This window comes from Euwallacea similis, chromosome 19 (assembly GCF_039881205.1).
Source record: "Euwallacea similis isolate ESF13 chromosome 19, ESF131.1, whole genome shotgun sequence".
Classification (NCBI taxonomy): Eukaryota; Metazoa; Arthropoda; class Insecta; order Coleoptera; family Curculionidae; genus Euwallacea; species Euwallacea similis.
In genome coordinates this window covers 595,076-613,507 of record NC_089627.1, presented here as the reverse complement: position 1 = coordinate 613,507, position 18,432 = coordinate 595,076, and the positions used below count along the sequence as shown (strand labels likewise).

The following is an 18,432-nucleotide window of genomic DNA, read 5'->3' as shown; positions in this document are numbered from 1 at the left end:
CAAGACCTGGTTGTCTTGTTTTTTTTTTTTTGTACATTATAGGCTCAAAGTTCTGTGTTTGCATTATAATTGCCTTTTCTTTATTACTTACCTTGTCAACTCAATTGTGGTGGATGAAATATCTATAGGCAAGTTTTGTTACTAAGCCTGGAAAGGTGCAATAATTCCATGTCTGTAGAGTAAACTCGTAGTAGCCTTGCATAAGGGAACATTCCTTTAAATGTGCTTTATTATTTATATTCTAAAACTGTTATTAATTATAGCAGCATTTGCATGTTATTATGTTGCATTCGTCTAACTTAGATGGGGAGGGACATGGAGAGATCAAAAAACCATGTCGCAGTATGGATTCAAGTACAATGAGTGGTTAGTTATATGAACACTTCATTGTATGACATCCACAATGATGAATATTTAAACCATAGCAGGTCATACACAAGGAACTGAAGTAATTTCATCAAAAGCTGTGGATGAATTTAACAAGATTATATGTTCGAAGAAACAGATATTTTCCATGTCAAAGACTTATTGGTTCTATGAAAGTACAGAAATGCAAAACAGTTTAGCCCTATAAAACGTACAAAAACATGTTACATACTGGCCTACACAAGGTTGTACTTGATGTTTTCTAGGGCAACAATGAACTGATCTATAATATCTCTAATGCTTTCTTTCTATTTCCTGTTCTCCTTTTTAGGGAGGATTTTATTACCTCATTAAAAATCAAATAAAAACACATGCACAGTTGCGTCATTTATATTGAGACAATCTAGAGAATAAATTAATACTTTGTATTCTTATAGGGTTTCTTCATATTAATTTACCTGGCTTTTGCTACTTTTATAAATTTACTTAGAGCATAAAGATTATCTTTCCTACAAATCCACATAGTTCTACTTTCACATTTGAATACTGCTTTATATCACAATTTTCTGTATTGCTAGAATCAATGATGTAGATAGGTACTATATTACAGCAAATTATTTTCACCCTTAACATGTTAACCGCCACGAAGCCCAAACCATGGAGTTTACTTTTTCTGTCAAATCGGCTCCGAATCCCAAACATTGGGTTTCATTTTCAAAGTGTGTTTTTACTTATTTTTGGCATTTTTATAATAAAAGTCAAATATACATATATGACAGTTATGTATCAAAAAAATCATTTTAAAACAAAGTTTCGTTTTGGGCCCCATCAACTAAAAATTCAAATGTATGGTAGGCGGTTAACGTGTTAAACAGAGCCTGCCTTCCTTCCTAAATAGGTACTAAGAATTTTTTCCCAACGTTCATGTGGAATGATTGAGGTAATTAAAAGATTGCTTCACACTTGCGAATGTCCAATTTTGCTAATCTCGTCCAAATTCTGCTTCATCTCCTCTAACTTGCGCATATCACTAACTGAAGAGTTACATTTATCCACCACTAAACTGTGATAAAAGTGGGCCGCAAAGAGCACGAACGTAATCAACACTGGGATCACTATAATAGTGGCGGCTACCGCAGCTGTAAAGCTGTAGTCCCAGAACTTCACCCAGCAAAGTATGGCCACTTCAACCATGAACAAAAATAAACCTGCAATGCCCGATTATTATATATCTTAAGTATTTTACAGCAAATTCCTACCTAAGATGGTGGAGAAAGCCCATGCGAGTTCGATGAATCCCCTCATTCTCTCATGTGGACTCTCACTTATCAGCTCGCAAATTTCCAACTTTGCTATGGACTCGATGTTGGGCAAGATGTAGGTGGATATCATTAGAGCAAATATATGCACTGCTACTAAGACTGTTGTGCATACTGCGAACATCACAAAGAGCCATTCGGGCACGTTGGTTGGAGTGTTAATTTGCAGCTCCACCTATAGAGAAGTGGTATAGATGATTGTTACTGTTTTTTTATGCTACTAACCATTGCTATCATGGCAAAACCAGAGAGAAGTTCAGAAGTCGTAGCAGTGGCTTTGAGCTTGGCCCTGGATTTGTGTAACCGTCTCCATGACAATCCTTCAGGTGTGTTACTCAGTGTCTTCAAGCCATTTCTATTGGTGTCCACGTCGTAGCATTTGCAGTAGCACTTGGAGCTGCTCGTGCTTTCCTCATCAATGCTGGACTGTAACTATGGTGTAACATAGTTACAGATTTTTGGAAGGTACTGAAAGATTCTGGAAGTTCTTACTCTAGGAGGTGGAGGAGGTGACATATACATGGGAGGCGGTTTGCTCCCAATAGAGACTAGGCTAGAGTTGCAAGAGAAGGGTGGAGTCCTCTCTCTTGATATGGACCCTAACGGGGTGTCCATCCCGGGGGTTGATAGCAGCGACAGCGGTGTATCTGTCAATTTAGGTCTATTGAAGGCCTCTGCTACATTTACCGACTTCGGACGCCCGCCGGAGGGCCTCAGTTGGGCCTGCAATTATTTTCACTCTTAGTTCAGGCCAGTTGAAGCCGATGGAATTTACCCAAGAATTGCTGAGGGTAATATTCCGGGCCTGCTGACTGGAGGCGTAGAACAGATCCCCAGAGGTATTGTGCCTTTTCATTTTCCTGTGCTGATTTCCGGCGACCGTTGAAAGATCCACTTGAGTGGACTGGTCCATTTTTATAGACCTGCAATAATTTTTTAGACATAAGCTATTATTGGATTTTTGTGTCGAGTATTAGAATAACTGTAACCTGCAATTTTTGCTACCGTCCGTACAAAAGCAGCCCGGATGTTTGTGACGATATTATATTCAAATGGTTCGCTGCTAATGACATTGTGCGAAATTAATATATTTCTCCTTTTGTCCGGTGGTTCTTTTAATATAATTATGATGGTGAATATTGTTATTAAAAATAACGTGCATGCAGCAATTTAGTCGGGCTGCGCTTAGTGCTCGCAGCTATGGTAATTGCGGCATCAAAATTCTGACTTAGACCTCTTTACTTGATCAAATTCCGTCTATTTCGCCTACGTCAAGGTATTGTTCGCTGGGATTTCTGGCCAGACTTAATTGATCATACCTATTTTAATAAAGAGACTCTTAACGGTTTTTACCTGTTTTCGTCTGCGTTATTGACGGGCTATTCATCGAACCTTTTAGACACAAAACAAATTTATATTCAACTGTGCCCACAGGCAAACCACCGACTCAAAACATAATATGGCCAATAGCTTGCCTCACTCAATTTTAATTTTATATTTGTTTTAAAACATGTTTTCAGGCTGAAGTCAACCATGGGGCGTGGATAGAACCATGGCGCATACCATGAAAAACCAAGAAACGCCACCTGCGAACGGAATCTCCCAATGCGAAGCTTCAGAATTCGCTCGAGAATTTAAGCTCTTTGAGCCGTATGACGCTGTTTGCCAGAAGGGGCTAGTGACTGAGGCTGAGCAGAGATGTGGATTGAAGTTGAAAGAAAGGGGGCGCTTTTTGGGATTTAATAGGGAGGAAGTCAGTAGGGCCAACGTGCGTTGTCGGAAGATAAAGGAGCGTGTTAGCAGAATTGAGGCGGGAACGCAGTCCTTTTTCGGTGAGAATTTGCCAAAAGGAGTTAGATTTTATTTTGTATCAAAACTGCCTAGAAATCCACACAACACCATTTTCTGATGGTATCCAACCATTTATGGATGCCCCTAAATCTCAAATTGTCGGTCTATTAAACGTCTAAAAAATTACCTACAGAGAAGGCTCTATAATACCTCTAAATGAAACAACAATCTCCCATTTTCTGTGTAAAAAATCGAGTTGAACACATCTTTCAGGTTTTACTGAAAAAGCGCAAAAAGACTCCGTCCGCACCTTATCATTACTATCGGATCAGTGGACGAGGATTCAAAATGACCTGTACAAAACTATTCATAGAAGATTTCTAGAAAACTACACTAAAAAGGCACCAAGCGAGGAAACGGTCTGCTCTAGCTACTTCGCTTCAAATCTGATGTTTCCCTTTAAAACCGAAGATAAGACATGGTCCGAGAAAGCTAAAATTCCAAACGTTTTTCCTATGGAGTGCCCCAATGGGATTAAAGACGAACCAGATCCACACATCGATAGAGAACATGGTACTACATCTCCATCGTAAAATCTAACTTCAGCTCAACTGGATCTTTCAGAAATAGTTTCCCAGATCCATCGACTCAACAAGGAATTAGAGAAAATCCGAGAGCTGAAACAGGCCGCCTCGGAACAAGCTAAATTGCACACTTCCCCGTTTTTCCGAGCGAAACTGGAGCTGAGGCTGCCGCGTTTCCTGCCCCCCAAGTCGCCCCATAATTTACTAGAGGAGGAGCTCTATCTCGATCCTTGGTCGCTATTAGTGGCCACGATTTTTCTGAATAAAACCTCGGCGATGGCGGCCCGGCCCTACGTGTTCTGGTTTTTAGAGGAGAATCCGGATCCTTTCACGGTTGTGGGGAAGAAAGTGGAGCAATTGGAGACGTATTTTGGGCCGCTGGGGCTGCAGAAAAGGAGAGCCAAGCAGGTGAGGGAATTATGGAATGAAAAGGTGTAATTAAGTTGTGAAATGATGGTTGTGCCAGCTGGGAAGATGTTAATTTGTTTGAGAACTTTGGTTTACAATGGGAGGATGGGTAAGGATACAATGGTTTATGGGCAGTGTTTTTATGCTGAGGACTCACATTAAGAGTCTGAGTAAGTAATCTTGATCCTTCAGTTGTTAGAGTGCATGTTTTGCCCTGATAGTCCCACCTGTGATATGGGAATTTTGGGTGACTACTCGGATGGTTTGCATAGATCAGTCTTGCTACTGCAGTAGAATGCCAAAGTTTAGTTACATAATTAGCATAAAAACAGGCGTGCGTGCGCACACGCAAAAAGCTCCTGGTGGAGAAGAGGGATGAAGAAAATGGGATACTTGGGTTTAAAAAAATACCAAAGATGCTATCGATTTTCGGTATCTCCGCAAATGACCCCATTCGGAAGACAATTTACTTAGGCTTGCAACAGCATCATGTTTTTTTTAAAACGAAGGCATTTTTGTCCGAAGGTATGGCGGATGTCTTACGATTTCCTCTATAAAGACTGGAAAAAAGTGGGCGAGCTGCATGGCGTTGGCAGCTATGGCGAGGACGCCTTTCGCATGTTCTGCTTAGGGGATTTCTCGGTGGATCCAAAGGACCGCTACTTGAGAATATACAAGGCCTGGTATCACATGCAGGACAAGGATTCCCGACTGCAGGAAATGAATAGCTGAGGATATGAAGATAGTGAAAAGGTATCGTCTCATCTAAATAGTTTGGGTGAAGTTGATAGAACTAGCGGGGACGTTTCTAGTTCAAGGTTTTCACAACACATCGCAACAAATTAGATCCCCATGTCAAAGCTTTGAGATATACAGGGCGTTAAGGGTTAAACTATCTCTTGCGTTTTTTCCGCATCTATGACAGTTTTCCAGGTATTGGTAAATGTATCCAGAAATCTGAGTTGGAGCACTTCAAGTACTTGAACTTGTTATGGGGGAATCATCTACATTCACCGATAAATAACTGGTGAACGGTGACAGGTAAGCCAGGAGGTTCAAATAGTAACGAGTAAGTGGGAATTGACGTACCACGAGGAAAGTTTGTTTTGGAGCCTGACTCCAGAAAAAATATCTCCCTGTATGACCCAGTAAACATGTAGGGTAATTGCTTACTTTCCAAATATAATATCTCCAAAATTGTAGGAAAAAGTTAAACTTTAACACCCTATATATCGTAAAGCTTTGGTAAGTATGAATCGTATTTGCCACTCTTAGATTTTCCGATGCTCAAAGAATCGGTGGTTGGTCTCCTCTTTGGAGGTACCCTGTATATATTTTTTAGTATAGTTTTTTTGTTAAGACGTAAATTTGGTCACTCGGCGTGCTTTTAACCTGTTAGATTCTCCTTAAATGTTTTTTTACTATTTTGATTATAAGTCTTATGCAAATTCGAACGATGTGCATATTGAATGATAAATAAACGGACATTTATATAAGTTGATATTGCCATTGCCCAATTTCTCATGTCAGTCAACGTTGGAACGTGAATTTTTGATCGCTTTGTTTGAAGGAAAATTCTGCTAAGAATACACGGCAAAACATCCCTCAACGTCTATTACCGATAAATACGCAATTTGCGTTACGTCCTCCAATGGTTTTCCAATTATAATGCACTTTCTGTGTAGCGGGTCAAATTTCTCAAGATAAGGGAAATTTCTACATACCTTGATAAAGGTTTCTTGAAATGTTTTAAATGCCAAAATAAATTATTTTCGTGGTTTCTATAATTTACTTCACAGCAAATTAGCGTTAATTTAGAAGCCCAATTATTCACTGTTCCTGTCTAGAAAAGTGGAGAATACAATGCAAGGTGGGCTTGCACAAGTCGAAAAATCGGTAAATCCACATACGTGAGCAACAAACAAAACTATTGTGTGGTGCAAATAAATCCCACGTAAATAATTATTATTAATATTCGAAGAATCGCTCATCTTGGACTTTGAAGATCAAACAAAACTTGGCATGAGGGACAAAAATCAATAATTGGGGAAAATTCGTTTTAAATTTGCGAATGTATACTTAGAATCGGTCACGAAGAGGATCGCGGAATTGTTATTGCAAACAGCAATTATTATTAGATTATCTGTAGAGATCTTATTATTTCGATTATGGAACTTATCTAGTTATAGAACAAATTATTTGCTGTATAATGGATTTAAGAACCTCAGCAAACTAAAAGGTGGAGGTTTCCTTTAACCGACTGCTTATGTTTCCAGGCATTATATGAGGGAGACTTCAATACTTACATGTTACGTCTAAATGCCGTTGATAATGAGAGAAAAATAACTGTTGACTTAAATATTCATTTTCTGATCCAAATCAGACCTCTAAAGGACCTACAGTACTGCAAAAACTACCTTGACTTACTGTGCAGGGCGATTCATTAAAAATGAGAATCCTGAAAATTGGAGGTGCTACATGTCAAATAGTGACCATTGGTGCAAACACGCCTCATCTCAGAAAAACCGATTCAGTGAACACTATGCTGTGATAACGCAACATAAAAAAAATGACACTTGTGGTCTAAAAACACAATTTCTCGAACTAAAACTTTTCGGGCGAGGTGTGTGTGCACTAGTGGTGACCATTTGACGTGCAGTGCCGTTTGCATGAATGCAAACTCCACCTTTCGAGTTTCATATCATTAATGAGTCACCCCATAAATTTGCCCTCTTCACAGCGAATGTGATTCATAAGATGGAGTGCCGCAGGATTAAACACCAGGGCGAAATTTGTTTATAAAATGTAAAAAACACCGACATAAAAAAAGAATTTTGTGTTCCATTCCAGTGGAATGCACAAGTTTGAAGTTCATTATGGTTTCTCACCGGAGGTCCTCCCTAACAAGACCTCGAATAACACCGAAGGTTTATGAAGCAAATCTGCATTGATAAATAGCCCGCGTCGCTGTCGGCCTTGCAACTGCAACACATAATTACAAGAAACATGGAGCAGTTGATCAGGAGGAGGAATTCCCTGATTAGGAATCAAAGGTACGCTTCAGCTTATCATTTGCCCATTACATAGTTGGATATTCAACCTTTGTACCTATTTTGATCAATCAGCGGTACGCTTGAACTTGACCTACTGCGGGACGATAAGTGTTTCGATGTAAATGTAAGAGCTTTCTCTTCGTAATAGTACGTGGCGCATTCCTTAATGGTACTCACGATAACAATGAAGTGGTTAAAATTTAGTTAACTACCAAATTTATATGCGAACTTGAAGGCCATAACGAGAGCCAATAGTTAGCGAGTCCTGCCTGAGGCGAAGAAATACTAATGGTTTGTTTTCATTGTCGGAATTCTTCGTCTTAATGTGGTCAATAATGTTGTTCTCGGAAAGTGGAGGCGTGCGCCTTTTTTGTGCACAACCGACTTTAATTATTATCGGGCAGGCCGGAATATTTAGCGAGGCCTCGATAAATAAAAATACATATTGTCTTAGGAATTAGCGCCTTGCCGGAACTTTCCATTGTCACGAAAAGGCCTAATCAGCAATCGGAAAGAGTTCTTCCTTCCTGCTTTGCCTTATTTTCAGTAGCACCGGTATCATTGCAGGCACACCATGAAGAACTATTAGCAAAACCCATTAAAACTTAGTCATTATTATTAAAAATTAATGGTTTTTAAGCCGTTGCAACAAAAGCCATTAATTATCACTGTGTGTCTATCTACATATGGCAGGCAATTATTAGAAATCCATAAAAGCAATAAACACTTAAGGCATTTTGCGAGGACTGGCCCGTTAAGCTGGGGCCTCCCTGGAGAGCGATGCTGTAATATAGAGGCCGCTACTCAATGCATTTTACACTCATGAGCAAGTTCCTTAGGTGATCAAGCTTCCTTAGGTAGCAATGAGCTTCCGTAGGTAACAATGAGCTTCCTTAGGTAGCAATAAGCTACTTTTCTTAGGAGAGGAACGCCGTAATGTAGCGGCCTCTACAAAACGCTGCTCAGTGTGTCTCACACCCACGCGGTTTTTTACGTAGCAACAAGCTACTGCTTCTTAAGAAAGGTCCTCCGTAATATTTTTACAACAGTTGCTATTACGGCGTCATCTTCCTCAGAAACTGTCTGCACGACCCTTTAGGCCTGGCAGCCACACTTTTAATAGACCCCAGTGACAGATTTCACCGACAATGCGGCAATCTCTTAAAGTCCAGCTGGCAACCGTAACTTTGGATTGGGTTCATGAGTGTAAGTCGCATTGTGCCCGTAACGACTGAAGATGTCACTCCTACCTGTTTCACTTAGCATAATAAATCCCCAAAACCATAATTCGATTCATACTTTGATCAACCATATAAAGACTCAGCATTGCACAGTTGGTAACCAACGAGGATGAAGCCGACGAAGAAGAAGCGTCCAAACGAACAGAAGAAGAACCCCATGTCGGCGGGGAAATTCAAGCCAAAGATCCGGGAGGAGTCTTTGACTCACCTCCTGTGAGAGGCAACAAAGGCCTAGAGAGATGGCAGGGTAAAAAGCTATAATCCCACTCGAATCTGATATTTGATGCCAAAACCAAAAAAAAAGCGTCCCAAATGCGCGATCAAGGACTTCGGACACGGGCTCGAAATCCTCTGCAAGCACGGGGTTTCTTAATAGGTGAAACCTTACTCAGATTGATAGTACGGACTCCAGTACCGTCTTACCGTGAAGATTTTTTATCCCCGGGATCGCGTCCCCCAAAAAAATAACCAAACAAGGAAAGATCAAGAAAGACAAGGAAGGATTATGCTCATAACATATGAGTAGTCAGTGTTTTGATTGAACCTCAAATGGCTTTGAATGCAACCGTGATTCAGGTTGAAAGCATCAGTAACGCTATATCCCGGCTGCTATGTTGCGGCACCGCTGGACATTTGGTTCTCCTTAAGGCTCGAAATACGAAGGTGTTGGTAGCTCAACCTGGGAAATTATCAGAAGGAAATCAAGGTAAAGGGTGGCTGTCCACGGGGCAGCTGCTTATCGCCGTAACTCTGGTGCCTCCTGATGGATGTTGTTGGAGAGAATGCAGATCAAGGGGTGTGCAGATTTATGCTACCCGGACATCTTGCTCAGTATACCGGGTAAGTTGTGGTTGGCCTAAATTCAAAACGCCTCTAGTTGTCGAGAACTGTTTGAATCGATGCTCAGTTGAATTCTCAGAATTGAGAGCAACGTTTGTGTCCTGTTGCTTTAAAGTGTACGAGCCTCGATGCTTAAAGCACAATTTTATCATGTTTTTCCATTTTTATGTTTTCCATACTATTTCACCACTCGTAAATTGCGCTGTCTCATAAAGCCTGAACAATAGTTTAATTATTGCTGGTTTTTGCGAAATTAAAAATACCGCTGCGTTACAATTTACCTTTGCGCCCTACATGGGTATTTATGAGATGGGTAATTTGGAAAATTCGCTTAGGTTGTTTTTCAAATATTCCATTGAAATACAATGGGCTGACGAATGTTTATGCCTTCCCAATGGATATGACATGATAATGGTGCACTGATAATGCAAGAGAACCATTTCGCATTTGACCTTAGTTTATTGCTGGGTTTTACTGCCGCTTAATCCCTCGTAAAATTCGAAGTCTTTGGCGAAAATGGGCATTATTTATGACCATTAAATAATGATGTCGACAACAATAAAGTGCTTATTCCGCTTTAAAAAACCGGGCAGCACAGGTTTAATCGTTGTTATTGAAACATTATTATGATGCAAGAAAGGTTTCTTTGCCACAACCGGAATATTGTTTCATTGCGAATTATTGCCCCTCAATGGGCATCCAAATTCACTGGAGATTAGCCGCCAATAGTCCATTCATTGCGGTCAAAATGAGCGATTTCAATGCTGAACACAGCTTGTTAAAAATTTCATATTTTTGTCAAGTGCCGAAAACACTTTAATTGGGCAATAATCGGGGCACGAGCGCGTAGTCCTCGGTATTTGGTAACTGCATGCAAAATGCAGCGGCGTAAAAGTGCCTGTAACGCACAAAATTGGGGTTTCGCAATATACTGCTCGTATGTGTTAACTGCGGAGTGACGTAAAAAACAAGTTTAGGAAAGGTCCGAATCCGTTAGGAATGAAATCAATAAGAGCATTAAAGCGAAAGTAGCAGTGCGAAATTCATACGAATTTGGTTAAGAGGAAGGCTCAATGGAAAAGAGAACGCGTTGGAAGAACAATGCAAACTAACAACGAACAATAATTTACATTTCATTTCTAGTTCATGGGTCTTTAACCTTCCGGTTGTCATGCCGTGCGGTAAAGTAACACTTCAAAGTGGCATGTGTCAAAACTTTTCATGGATATTTGACATGCGTTTTTTGAGACTGTTTACCGAACTTGTGCGCGTAAACATGCTACTTCGCGCTTGTAAGAAAAAACATTGAATAATTAGAAATATATTTAATTGAATTAACATAAGGCAGCAACGCATATGCGCTCGAAAAGTGTTGCACATGAGGCGTGCGAAAGTGTCTCTAGCGCACTCGATTGCAGTAGGCGCCATGAGGTAGGAAGACGTTATTGCGAAGAAAGTTGAAAATTTGATATTTTTAGTATATTTTCCCAATATGTACAGTATGGGGATGGGTAGAAGAGAAACTGGATTTTCAAGGATAGGTAAATTCAAGGGACCAGACAAATTTAATTTGTGAACTGGGTATATCTTTCAAAAGATTTATTTGAACACTCTATATTCATAAACGAATCATATGCGGTTGTCCATTTATACTCACTTTTGGTCTCATTTGGGGCTTTGACACCCGATTTTCTTCCAATAGAAAATGTGTAGGAATTCCTTGTTTTTTTTGAGAATGCGAATGAGCAATAACGTAATGAAAAAATTAGCGAACTGTGACCTGATAAGATAGCGATAATGTTAGTTGGCATCTCACTATAAACATTTCATTCCCCAATGTTACCATCACTGCACGTTTTCCCGATATAGAGCCCATAAACTAAGACCAGTTTGCTTACCGGTAAAATTCCCTTATTTCCTGTGATGTCCCTTTTGGTTGGTAAGTGACTGTCGGTTTTAATTACCACCCGAAACCAACGAAATAAAATCCTGAGTAGAGCGAATTCTACCTAAGCCCGCGGGGCTAACAATAAAATCACGACCACCGGTACCACTTCACGGTCCATCACGACCACCGATCGTCATCATCGAACCGAGAAGTGTGACCCACGGGCGTTCTAACGTGAGACCGGGTACTATTGACTCGATGGGTCGGCACGGGTACCATATAGCGGTTTCCCCACGAGAATCGCGACGGCCTCACATCTGGTTCTATATGATCAATAATAAAATCGGCGCTCCGGTGCGGTACTCATTCGTTATGTGTATTATTAATTAGAATTTTTGCTGGTTATTTGCATGATGTACGGGTTCCGGCCCCAAGAATTTCGCGGTTTTTTACAATTAGTTATTTGCGCACCGGGTTCGATGAGATTGGACTTTGCGGTCGATGATGGAGGCGGGGTTTTTCGGACTGTGATGCGGTCAAATTTCTACTTTCGGACGGTCATGGTTAGCATATTATTTTTGATTATGATATTTTTAGACAAGAGAAGCGAAATTATATAGGTACAGTACCCATTGTTTTAGAGGGAAGCCCCTATTGCAGTGGTATAATATAAGAGTGATAATTATTAGTATGCTTGGTCACATAATCGTTACTTATTGCACTGCTTTGGTATTTCCACTTTTTTCTTGCAAGTATAATAATATTACTATAATAATTGCCCATCATTATGACACTGTAGACATTGCGGACAAACTAACGCAGCAAAATGTTATAAGTTTATTGTATATGCATGTCCGTTTTTGGAGCACAACCAGGAGACGTATATAGTCAGGTATAAATGAGATCTTTCATATTTCCTCCATAAATAAAAATCTAATGGAGAAAGTTCTGGTGGACGCGTCGGCCAACTTGTATCTCCATTGTTCAAATGACTCTGCCGGGAAAATTTCAATACGAAATAATTCATACGAATTTTAAACAGGTGATTCCTGACCGTTTTTCCACATAAATATTAACATATTGTAATTAATGTCGATCGTGTGCTCATTTTATTACCTGTCCCGAGTTTCTAATTGTCAAAACCAATACTGTTATCCTGGACATCACCATAACGCGCGTCTGATAAATTCCGTTTTCAGCTAATTTAATTACCATGATGATACTATGATAACATTGAATAAAAATTTACTGTTTCTGAGAGGGATTTTTTAAATTAGTTTACTAATATTAATCTTTTACTTTAAAAAGTTTCATAGATTATTTTCCAAAATCTCAGGATACATATAATAATTGTAAAGTAATGGCCGGACAATTTAGTCCTGTAATTTAATTTCTTACGCAACTAAAGAGGGTAGACGAATCTCTAGAGACGCCTAGCGGAGTGCAAGGAAATTTCAGTGACAATAACTACAAATTTTGTATGACTCTTATGTTTAACTTACTATTAGTTCTTCGAGATGGCGGCACGCATATGAAGAATAAGGGCGAACTAGATACTTGCGCTCATTTGACTATCCTTGTCCGACAATTTTCATCCTTAACCCATCTATTCTTAAGGACCATTTTGGCATTCCAAGCCTCTAATTAATTACAGATAATTTTTCTGGGACATACGTTCACGAAGAGGAGTAGGACACAGCTAGGTGTAACAAAAGGAGACAGAACTAGTCTTTCTTTCGTTGATCATAATTGTCAATTTGACTGAATCGTCCTCCAAACGTCCTTTAGCGAGTCAGTCCAAGATTCGTTCCCGGTAGTGAGACAGATTTTGGAAATTTATTGTGAACTTTAGACGTTGAATAGTAAGTTTTTCATTATTTTACTTTCAATTTCATTTCCTCACTCAATGAACGCAATTTGCGGATTGATCGTGGCCAATTTTCGGCCCACTGAAGTCCAATATTGCACAATGATATCAATTGCAGCATTTCTCTCAAAATTTTATAACTTTGCTAATTAGAATCCACTGTTAAATAACTTGAAGCTTAATCAGCAAATTCTTTGACTTATTAAGAGATGAAAGCAGCAAAAAGTGTTTCGAGAGAGCTCTTACAGAGTCCCATTGCTTATTCTAACAGTGATATGCTTTAGGTTGTACCTCACTCGAAGCTCCCTTGGAAATTTCTTTAACTATACATGTGGTACTTTTGGGTTTGTAGGTGCTGCCTTGAGAGGTGCTGTGAGAGTGAAGGTTAAAGGAGACTTTCCTTAGTTTTACAAAATTTAATGAAATTAAGTGTAGTTTTTATTAGAAAGAATTGAGCTGTAGGTTATTCAGAGCAGGAATGGTATGATGTGTTAAGAAGGACCTGCTTTGTAATGTGCTTTTTTTTCAAAAATTAGCTACCCCTAAGTTTTTGTTACAATTACAACAAAAAGGGGAAGATGTTGGACTAAAAGGTGTGTGCTTAGGCACATGCAAATATCAGTAGTTTGTTTGTTTAGGCATGATGTGAAAGGTAGTTAGAAAGACAGTACAGTTTTCTTGGCCCCACTTATCAAGTCTCAATAATAATTACTGGGGAATGTGGCTAAAAAGGTCCTGTTTCACATAATGTATTGAGAACCTATATGGTCCATTTGATTTCTTTAAAGTGTGGCCGCAGGGCTTAGGGCTGTGTCCCTAGGAAGTTCTATTTAATGCCATTGTTTATCTCCCTATTTGTTCAGAATTTTTCTGAAACTTTGTTCTGTAGTGTCTCTAAATCTGTCAAAAATGGGTCTGTGCAAAATGCTACTGCAAACATATAAAAATGTTAATTCAGGGGTTGGGTATATTTGGAAAATCCAACGTTCTATCTATATTCTATTTATAGATAAATTTATATATTTTATTTATAGCATTTGCCTATAAATAAAATTTTAAAAACCCATTTTGTACAGTAAAATTGTTGAAACATCAGAATACAAATGCCCACTTCATATCATTGGACTATGTCCAAAAGCGCTAATTTAAATATTCCTTGTCAGGATCAGGTATGTGAAACAGCCATAAAATTCCCACATTATACCATCAGCTTGCTGCTGATTGGTGATCTTTGAGTTAACTTTGAGCAAAATTTCCTTCACCATTATGTCAACAAAACATTTTTGACATTAATATTTCTTTTATTACTCCTTCATACCTCAGAACACAATTGAAAGCAAATTCAACTCATCACGATTTGGGGTTTTCCATTACACTTATTAAGACACAGCACTAATCAACAATCATTCTACACTAAAGCTGATAAGTCGTAGATGTTTTCAAGTCCGATGGATTAATCTTTGATCCAAAACATCCACTATTGTTTTTGAAACGTTTATTAATTGCTTCAGACCCCAGAGGAGATTCCGCTATTTGTTATTTGAGTTATTGCAAAACATGCTGTTTTTAGCCAGCCAATGGCAGTAAATATCCTAAAATCAGCCTGTTGTGATATGGACAGAAAGTCAAATGTTATTATTTGATTAAATGTAATAATAGTTAATTGGACATGATGTGATCTGTGCAGGATTCTATAAAGATGAGTCATACTTTTTAAGTCGCACAATTCTTTAAAGCAAAAAATGGAACGTTTTATTTCACAAGTGATGCTGTTTTGAGATTCTTTTCTGAAGGAAATTTAAGCAAAAAAGGCTGCTGCAGTTTTTTCGTACGCCAATGGCCTTTATTTACCACCAAACTGATAAGATAATCCTTCACTTAATAAACAACAAACAAGTAGCCTTAGCCTACGTTGAGTGATCGTTGCCTCCCATTCCTCAAAAATTTCCCCTGCAGGTGCGTCTTCTCTGCTACATATTCAAAATTCTCAGTCATTGAGAACTTTAACTCTGTGTCTGTGACCAACGCATCGTATAAACGGTTGCTCGTTTACGGAATCTTCAAGTATTGTTATGTAATCTTTGCCTCGTTTTCAGTCCGCTAAAAAACCTCTCAACAAAGATGACCACCCACTGGAACTACCCCGACCCGGCCCTCCAAGATGAACTTCGCAAAATCGCCAATGCCATAGTGGCTCCTGGTAAAGGGATTTTGGCCGCCGATGAGTCAGTGTCCACTATGGGCAAGAGATTGGCGGACATTGGGGTGGAAAACACAGACGAAAACAGGCGTAAATACAGGTATATGGAGCATTTTCAATCAATGAAGTTGTTGGAGTGTGTTTTTGTTGTTGCAGGCAGTTACTTTTCACCACCTGCCCAACTATTGGCGATTACATTTCCGGAGTTATCCTCTTTCACGAGACTCTCTATCAGAAGGCCGATGATGGAACTCCCTTCCCCGAGCTTCTGAAACAGAGGGGAATTATTCCTGGAATTAAAGTCGACACCGGAGTGGTTCCCTTGTTCGGAAGCAATGACGAGTGTACCACTCAAGGTGATTATTTCGAAACTTTTTTTTTTATCCCTGAAAGATCATTGTATAATATTAGTTGTGGTTGTTTGGCCTCCCTAATTCTCTCGATATGAATTAATTAGATTTTTCTGTTTGTGAAACTATTAAAGATCAAGTTTAGGAAACACCACACGTATTTTCATATAACTGTGTTTCCTGAGACCTGTGTCAAATTTTAGGTTTGGACGACTTAGCGAAACGCTGCGCTCAGTATAAGAAAGACGGCTGCCACTTCGCCAAGTGGCGTTGCGTGTTAAAAATCAACGAGCACACTCCATCTCTTCAGTCCCTGATTGAAAACGCTAATGTTTTGGCCCGTTACGCCTCCATTTGCCAGGCTAATAGGATTGTACCCATCGTCGAACCGGAGGTGCTTCCCGATGGCGCCCACGATTTGGAGAGGGCGCAGAAAGTCACCGAAACTGTCTTGGCTTTCGTCTATAAGGTTAGTGTAATCTAAACTCGATTGTCGTGCTATGAAACATTTGGTAGGAATTTACCGAGTAAAATTGAATTTTTTGCCCTGAAATAATTGTTGCTTTTAAGGCTTTAGCGGATCACAACGTTTTCCTCGAAGGAACCTTGTTGAAACCAAACATGGTAACTGCTGGTCAAGCCCACCCTGTCAAATTCGGCCCTGAAGACATAGGCAAGGCTACGGTGACTGCATTACAACGCACCGTTCCGGCTGCCGTACCCGGAATCACTTTCTTGTCCGGCGGTCAGTCTGAGGAGGAGGCCAGCATCAACTTGAGCGCTATTAATGCGTAAGTAAAATCTGTTTTAAAGACTATAATCTGTCATACTTACTTAAAAACCACATGCTAGAGATTGGCAACATACACAGCAGTGGAAGTTTTTATCGAGCATGTACCAAATTGTTGTATTATGTACTTTTTAGGTACCCAGGTAAGAAACCATGGGTACTGACCTTCAGTTACGGTCGTGCCCTGCAGGCCTCAGTGTTGCGCGCATGGGGTGGTAAAGACGAACAGGTTAAGGCCGGCCAGGATGAACTCTTGAAGCGGGCTAAGGTAAGTCTAAAACAGCCTCCTAAAAAATCTTTTGTTAAAATGAACTCATCATAAGAGCCCTTTTAGTGTTGATAGATTATTTAAGAGTATTAGGTCTATTCTAACAGGAAATGAAACCAAGTAAGGATCATCGGGAATATGTGCAAGGAGTCCCTATCGATATTCTACGCATATTTCTGACGGAATCGGTTTTCTTCTCTGGTAGACCACGCTTAAAGATGGTCCAGTACTAAAACCGATGCATGTCATAAATCACGTGATTTCATTGTCAACCCTCATGGTCAAAATGTGAAAAGTTTTCATGGAGGAATTCATTTTAAGTTGAATAATTATATGGACGAACTGCAAGTAGTACTTGGACCTAAGGGCAACCTATACGTTAACGTTTAGTACAATATTTAATCTTAACATGAACATAAAATATGGAAATGTTAACAACAATGTTGGCAACAGGACACGGTGTCGCCAAATTTGTCCGTTTTGATATTACGCCTTCTCCATTCCACCCTTTTATTTTTTTGTGACAGTTGTACTTACTTAAATACTATTAAATTTTTCACCGTATTCTATCAAAGTTCCCGTATTACTAGTGATTTCTTTACTATACACTGTTCTTTTAAGAATACAGATTAGTGTGAATATTCTCTATGTTTATTTTATTAGTGTTTTTTGGTATGCCAAAGCAGTTAAATAGCTGGTGTAGGGAGCTTATTGCTTCCTTCATAAAGTATTTTGAACGGGAAAGGAACAACAACGGCCCTTTGTGGCCAGTGAATGCCGTCAGAGAAGTATGTTTATAAATTTATTAAATTTCACAAATAGTATATTTATATATTGTATAATAAATACTTAAGCAATCATGCAATTGGCAACAACGCTGAATTTCAGTGTTATGACGTGCATCGGTTTTAGTACTGGACAATCTATATTAGATTCAGTTTCATGTTATCGATAGTCTTACCTAAATGTCAACTTGCCGTTTCAGGCTAACAGTGACGCTTCGTTGGGCAAGTATCAAGCGGGTACCATCCAGGGCAAAGCCGGGGATACCGGACTTTTTGTGCAGAATCATGCTTATTAAATCCCCAATAACCAAAAACTTATTAAGAAAATTCTCAGCACATAAATTTGCTACTTAATAGTTATTAGAAAATTTCGAAGTAATGCTAGTCGAAGACATTGGATTTTAGAGGACTATTATAGATTATTTTCCTGATGATTGAAAGTCGTATATTTTTTGTAATTTTACTTAACTTGTTTTTTTTCATGGAAAGGTGGTTTTCTATTTATGAAAACCACGATTGTGAACTTTTATTTATAGCATGTACTTTGTTATTATGGCATTTTAATTTAAAATTGTTGTGTAAATGGTAATATATAAAATTACATATTAAAAACAGTGTTTTTTTACGAAAGGTCGTTTTCGCGCTCTGTAGCATTTAACATCAATATTGAGATATTCAGAAA

At 39.1% G+C, this 18,432-nt stretch overlaps 4 protein-coding genes across 6 annotated transcripts in view; 3 read left to right on the top strand and 1 right to left on the bottom strand.

The window, feature by feature from the left end:
• Nucleotides 1-740: 740 nt before the first annotated feature.
• Nucleotides 741-11,960, bottom strand: LOC136415128 (calcium release-activated calcium channel protein 1-like). Its single transcript, XM_066399565.1, has 6 exons — nt 11,501-11,960; nt 2,461-2,608; nt 2,178-2,408; nt 1,911-2,117; nt 1,626-1,860; nt 741-1,574 (listed from the first exon to the last, which is right to left on the bottom strand). Exons 2-6 carry the CDS (start codon nt 2,596-2,598, stop codon nt 1,324-1,326), a joined length of 1,062 nt encoding a protein of 353 aa, XP_066255662.1. The 5' UTR covers nt 2,599-2,608; nt 11,501-11,960; the 3' UTR covers nt 741-1,323.
• On the top strand, nt 3,082-5,930 carry LOC136415127 (uncharacterized). Of its 2 annotated transcripts, XM_066399564.1 has the most exons (5): nt 3,082-3,517; nt 3,750-4,049; nt 4,101-4,468; nt 4,994-5,221; nt 5,281-5,930. In XM_066399564.1, exons 1-4 carry the CDS (start codon nt 3,238-3,240, stop codon nt 5,198-5,200), a joined length of 1,155 nt encoding a protein of 384 aa, XP_066255661.1. In that variant the 5' UTR covers nt 3,082-3,237; the 3' UTR covers nt 5,201-5,221; nt 5,281-5,930. The 2 variants fall into 2 exon arrangements, with proteins under 2 accessions (XP_066255661.1, XP_066255660.1); XM_066399563.1 differs by lacking the exon at nt 5,281-5,930 and having other exon boundaries at nt 4,994-5,245.
• Nucleotides 6,789-18,432, top strand: part of LOC136415122 (scavenger receptor class B member 1-like) — a 76,667-nt gene continuing 65,023 nt past the window's right edge. Inside the window, exon 1 of the mRNA XM_066399555.1 lies at nt 6,789-6,792. The gene's annotated coding sequence lies outside the window, so the exon portion shown is untranslated. The remainder of the gene's footprint in view (nt 6,793-18,432) is intronic.
• Ald1 (fructose-bisphosphate aldolase) lies at nt 13,197-18,362 on the top strand. Of its 2 annotated transcripts, none has more exons than XM_066399389.1 (7): nt 13,197-13,352; nt 15,454-15,657; nt 15,714-15,913; nt 16,111-16,376; nt 16,478-16,698; nt 16,833-16,965; nt 17,951-18,362. In XM_066399389.1, exons 2-7 carry the CDS (start codon nt 15,479-15,481, stop codon nt 18,044-18,046), a joined length of 1,095 nt encoding a protein of 364 aa, XP_066255486.1. In that variant the 5' UTR covers nt 13,197-13,352; nt 15,454-15,478; the 3' UTR covers nt 18,047-18,362. The 2 variants fall into 2 exon arrangements, with proteins under 2 accessions (XP_066255486.1, XP_066255487.1); XM_066399390.1 differs by lacking the exon at nt 13,197-13,352 and adding an exon at nt 15,292-15,313.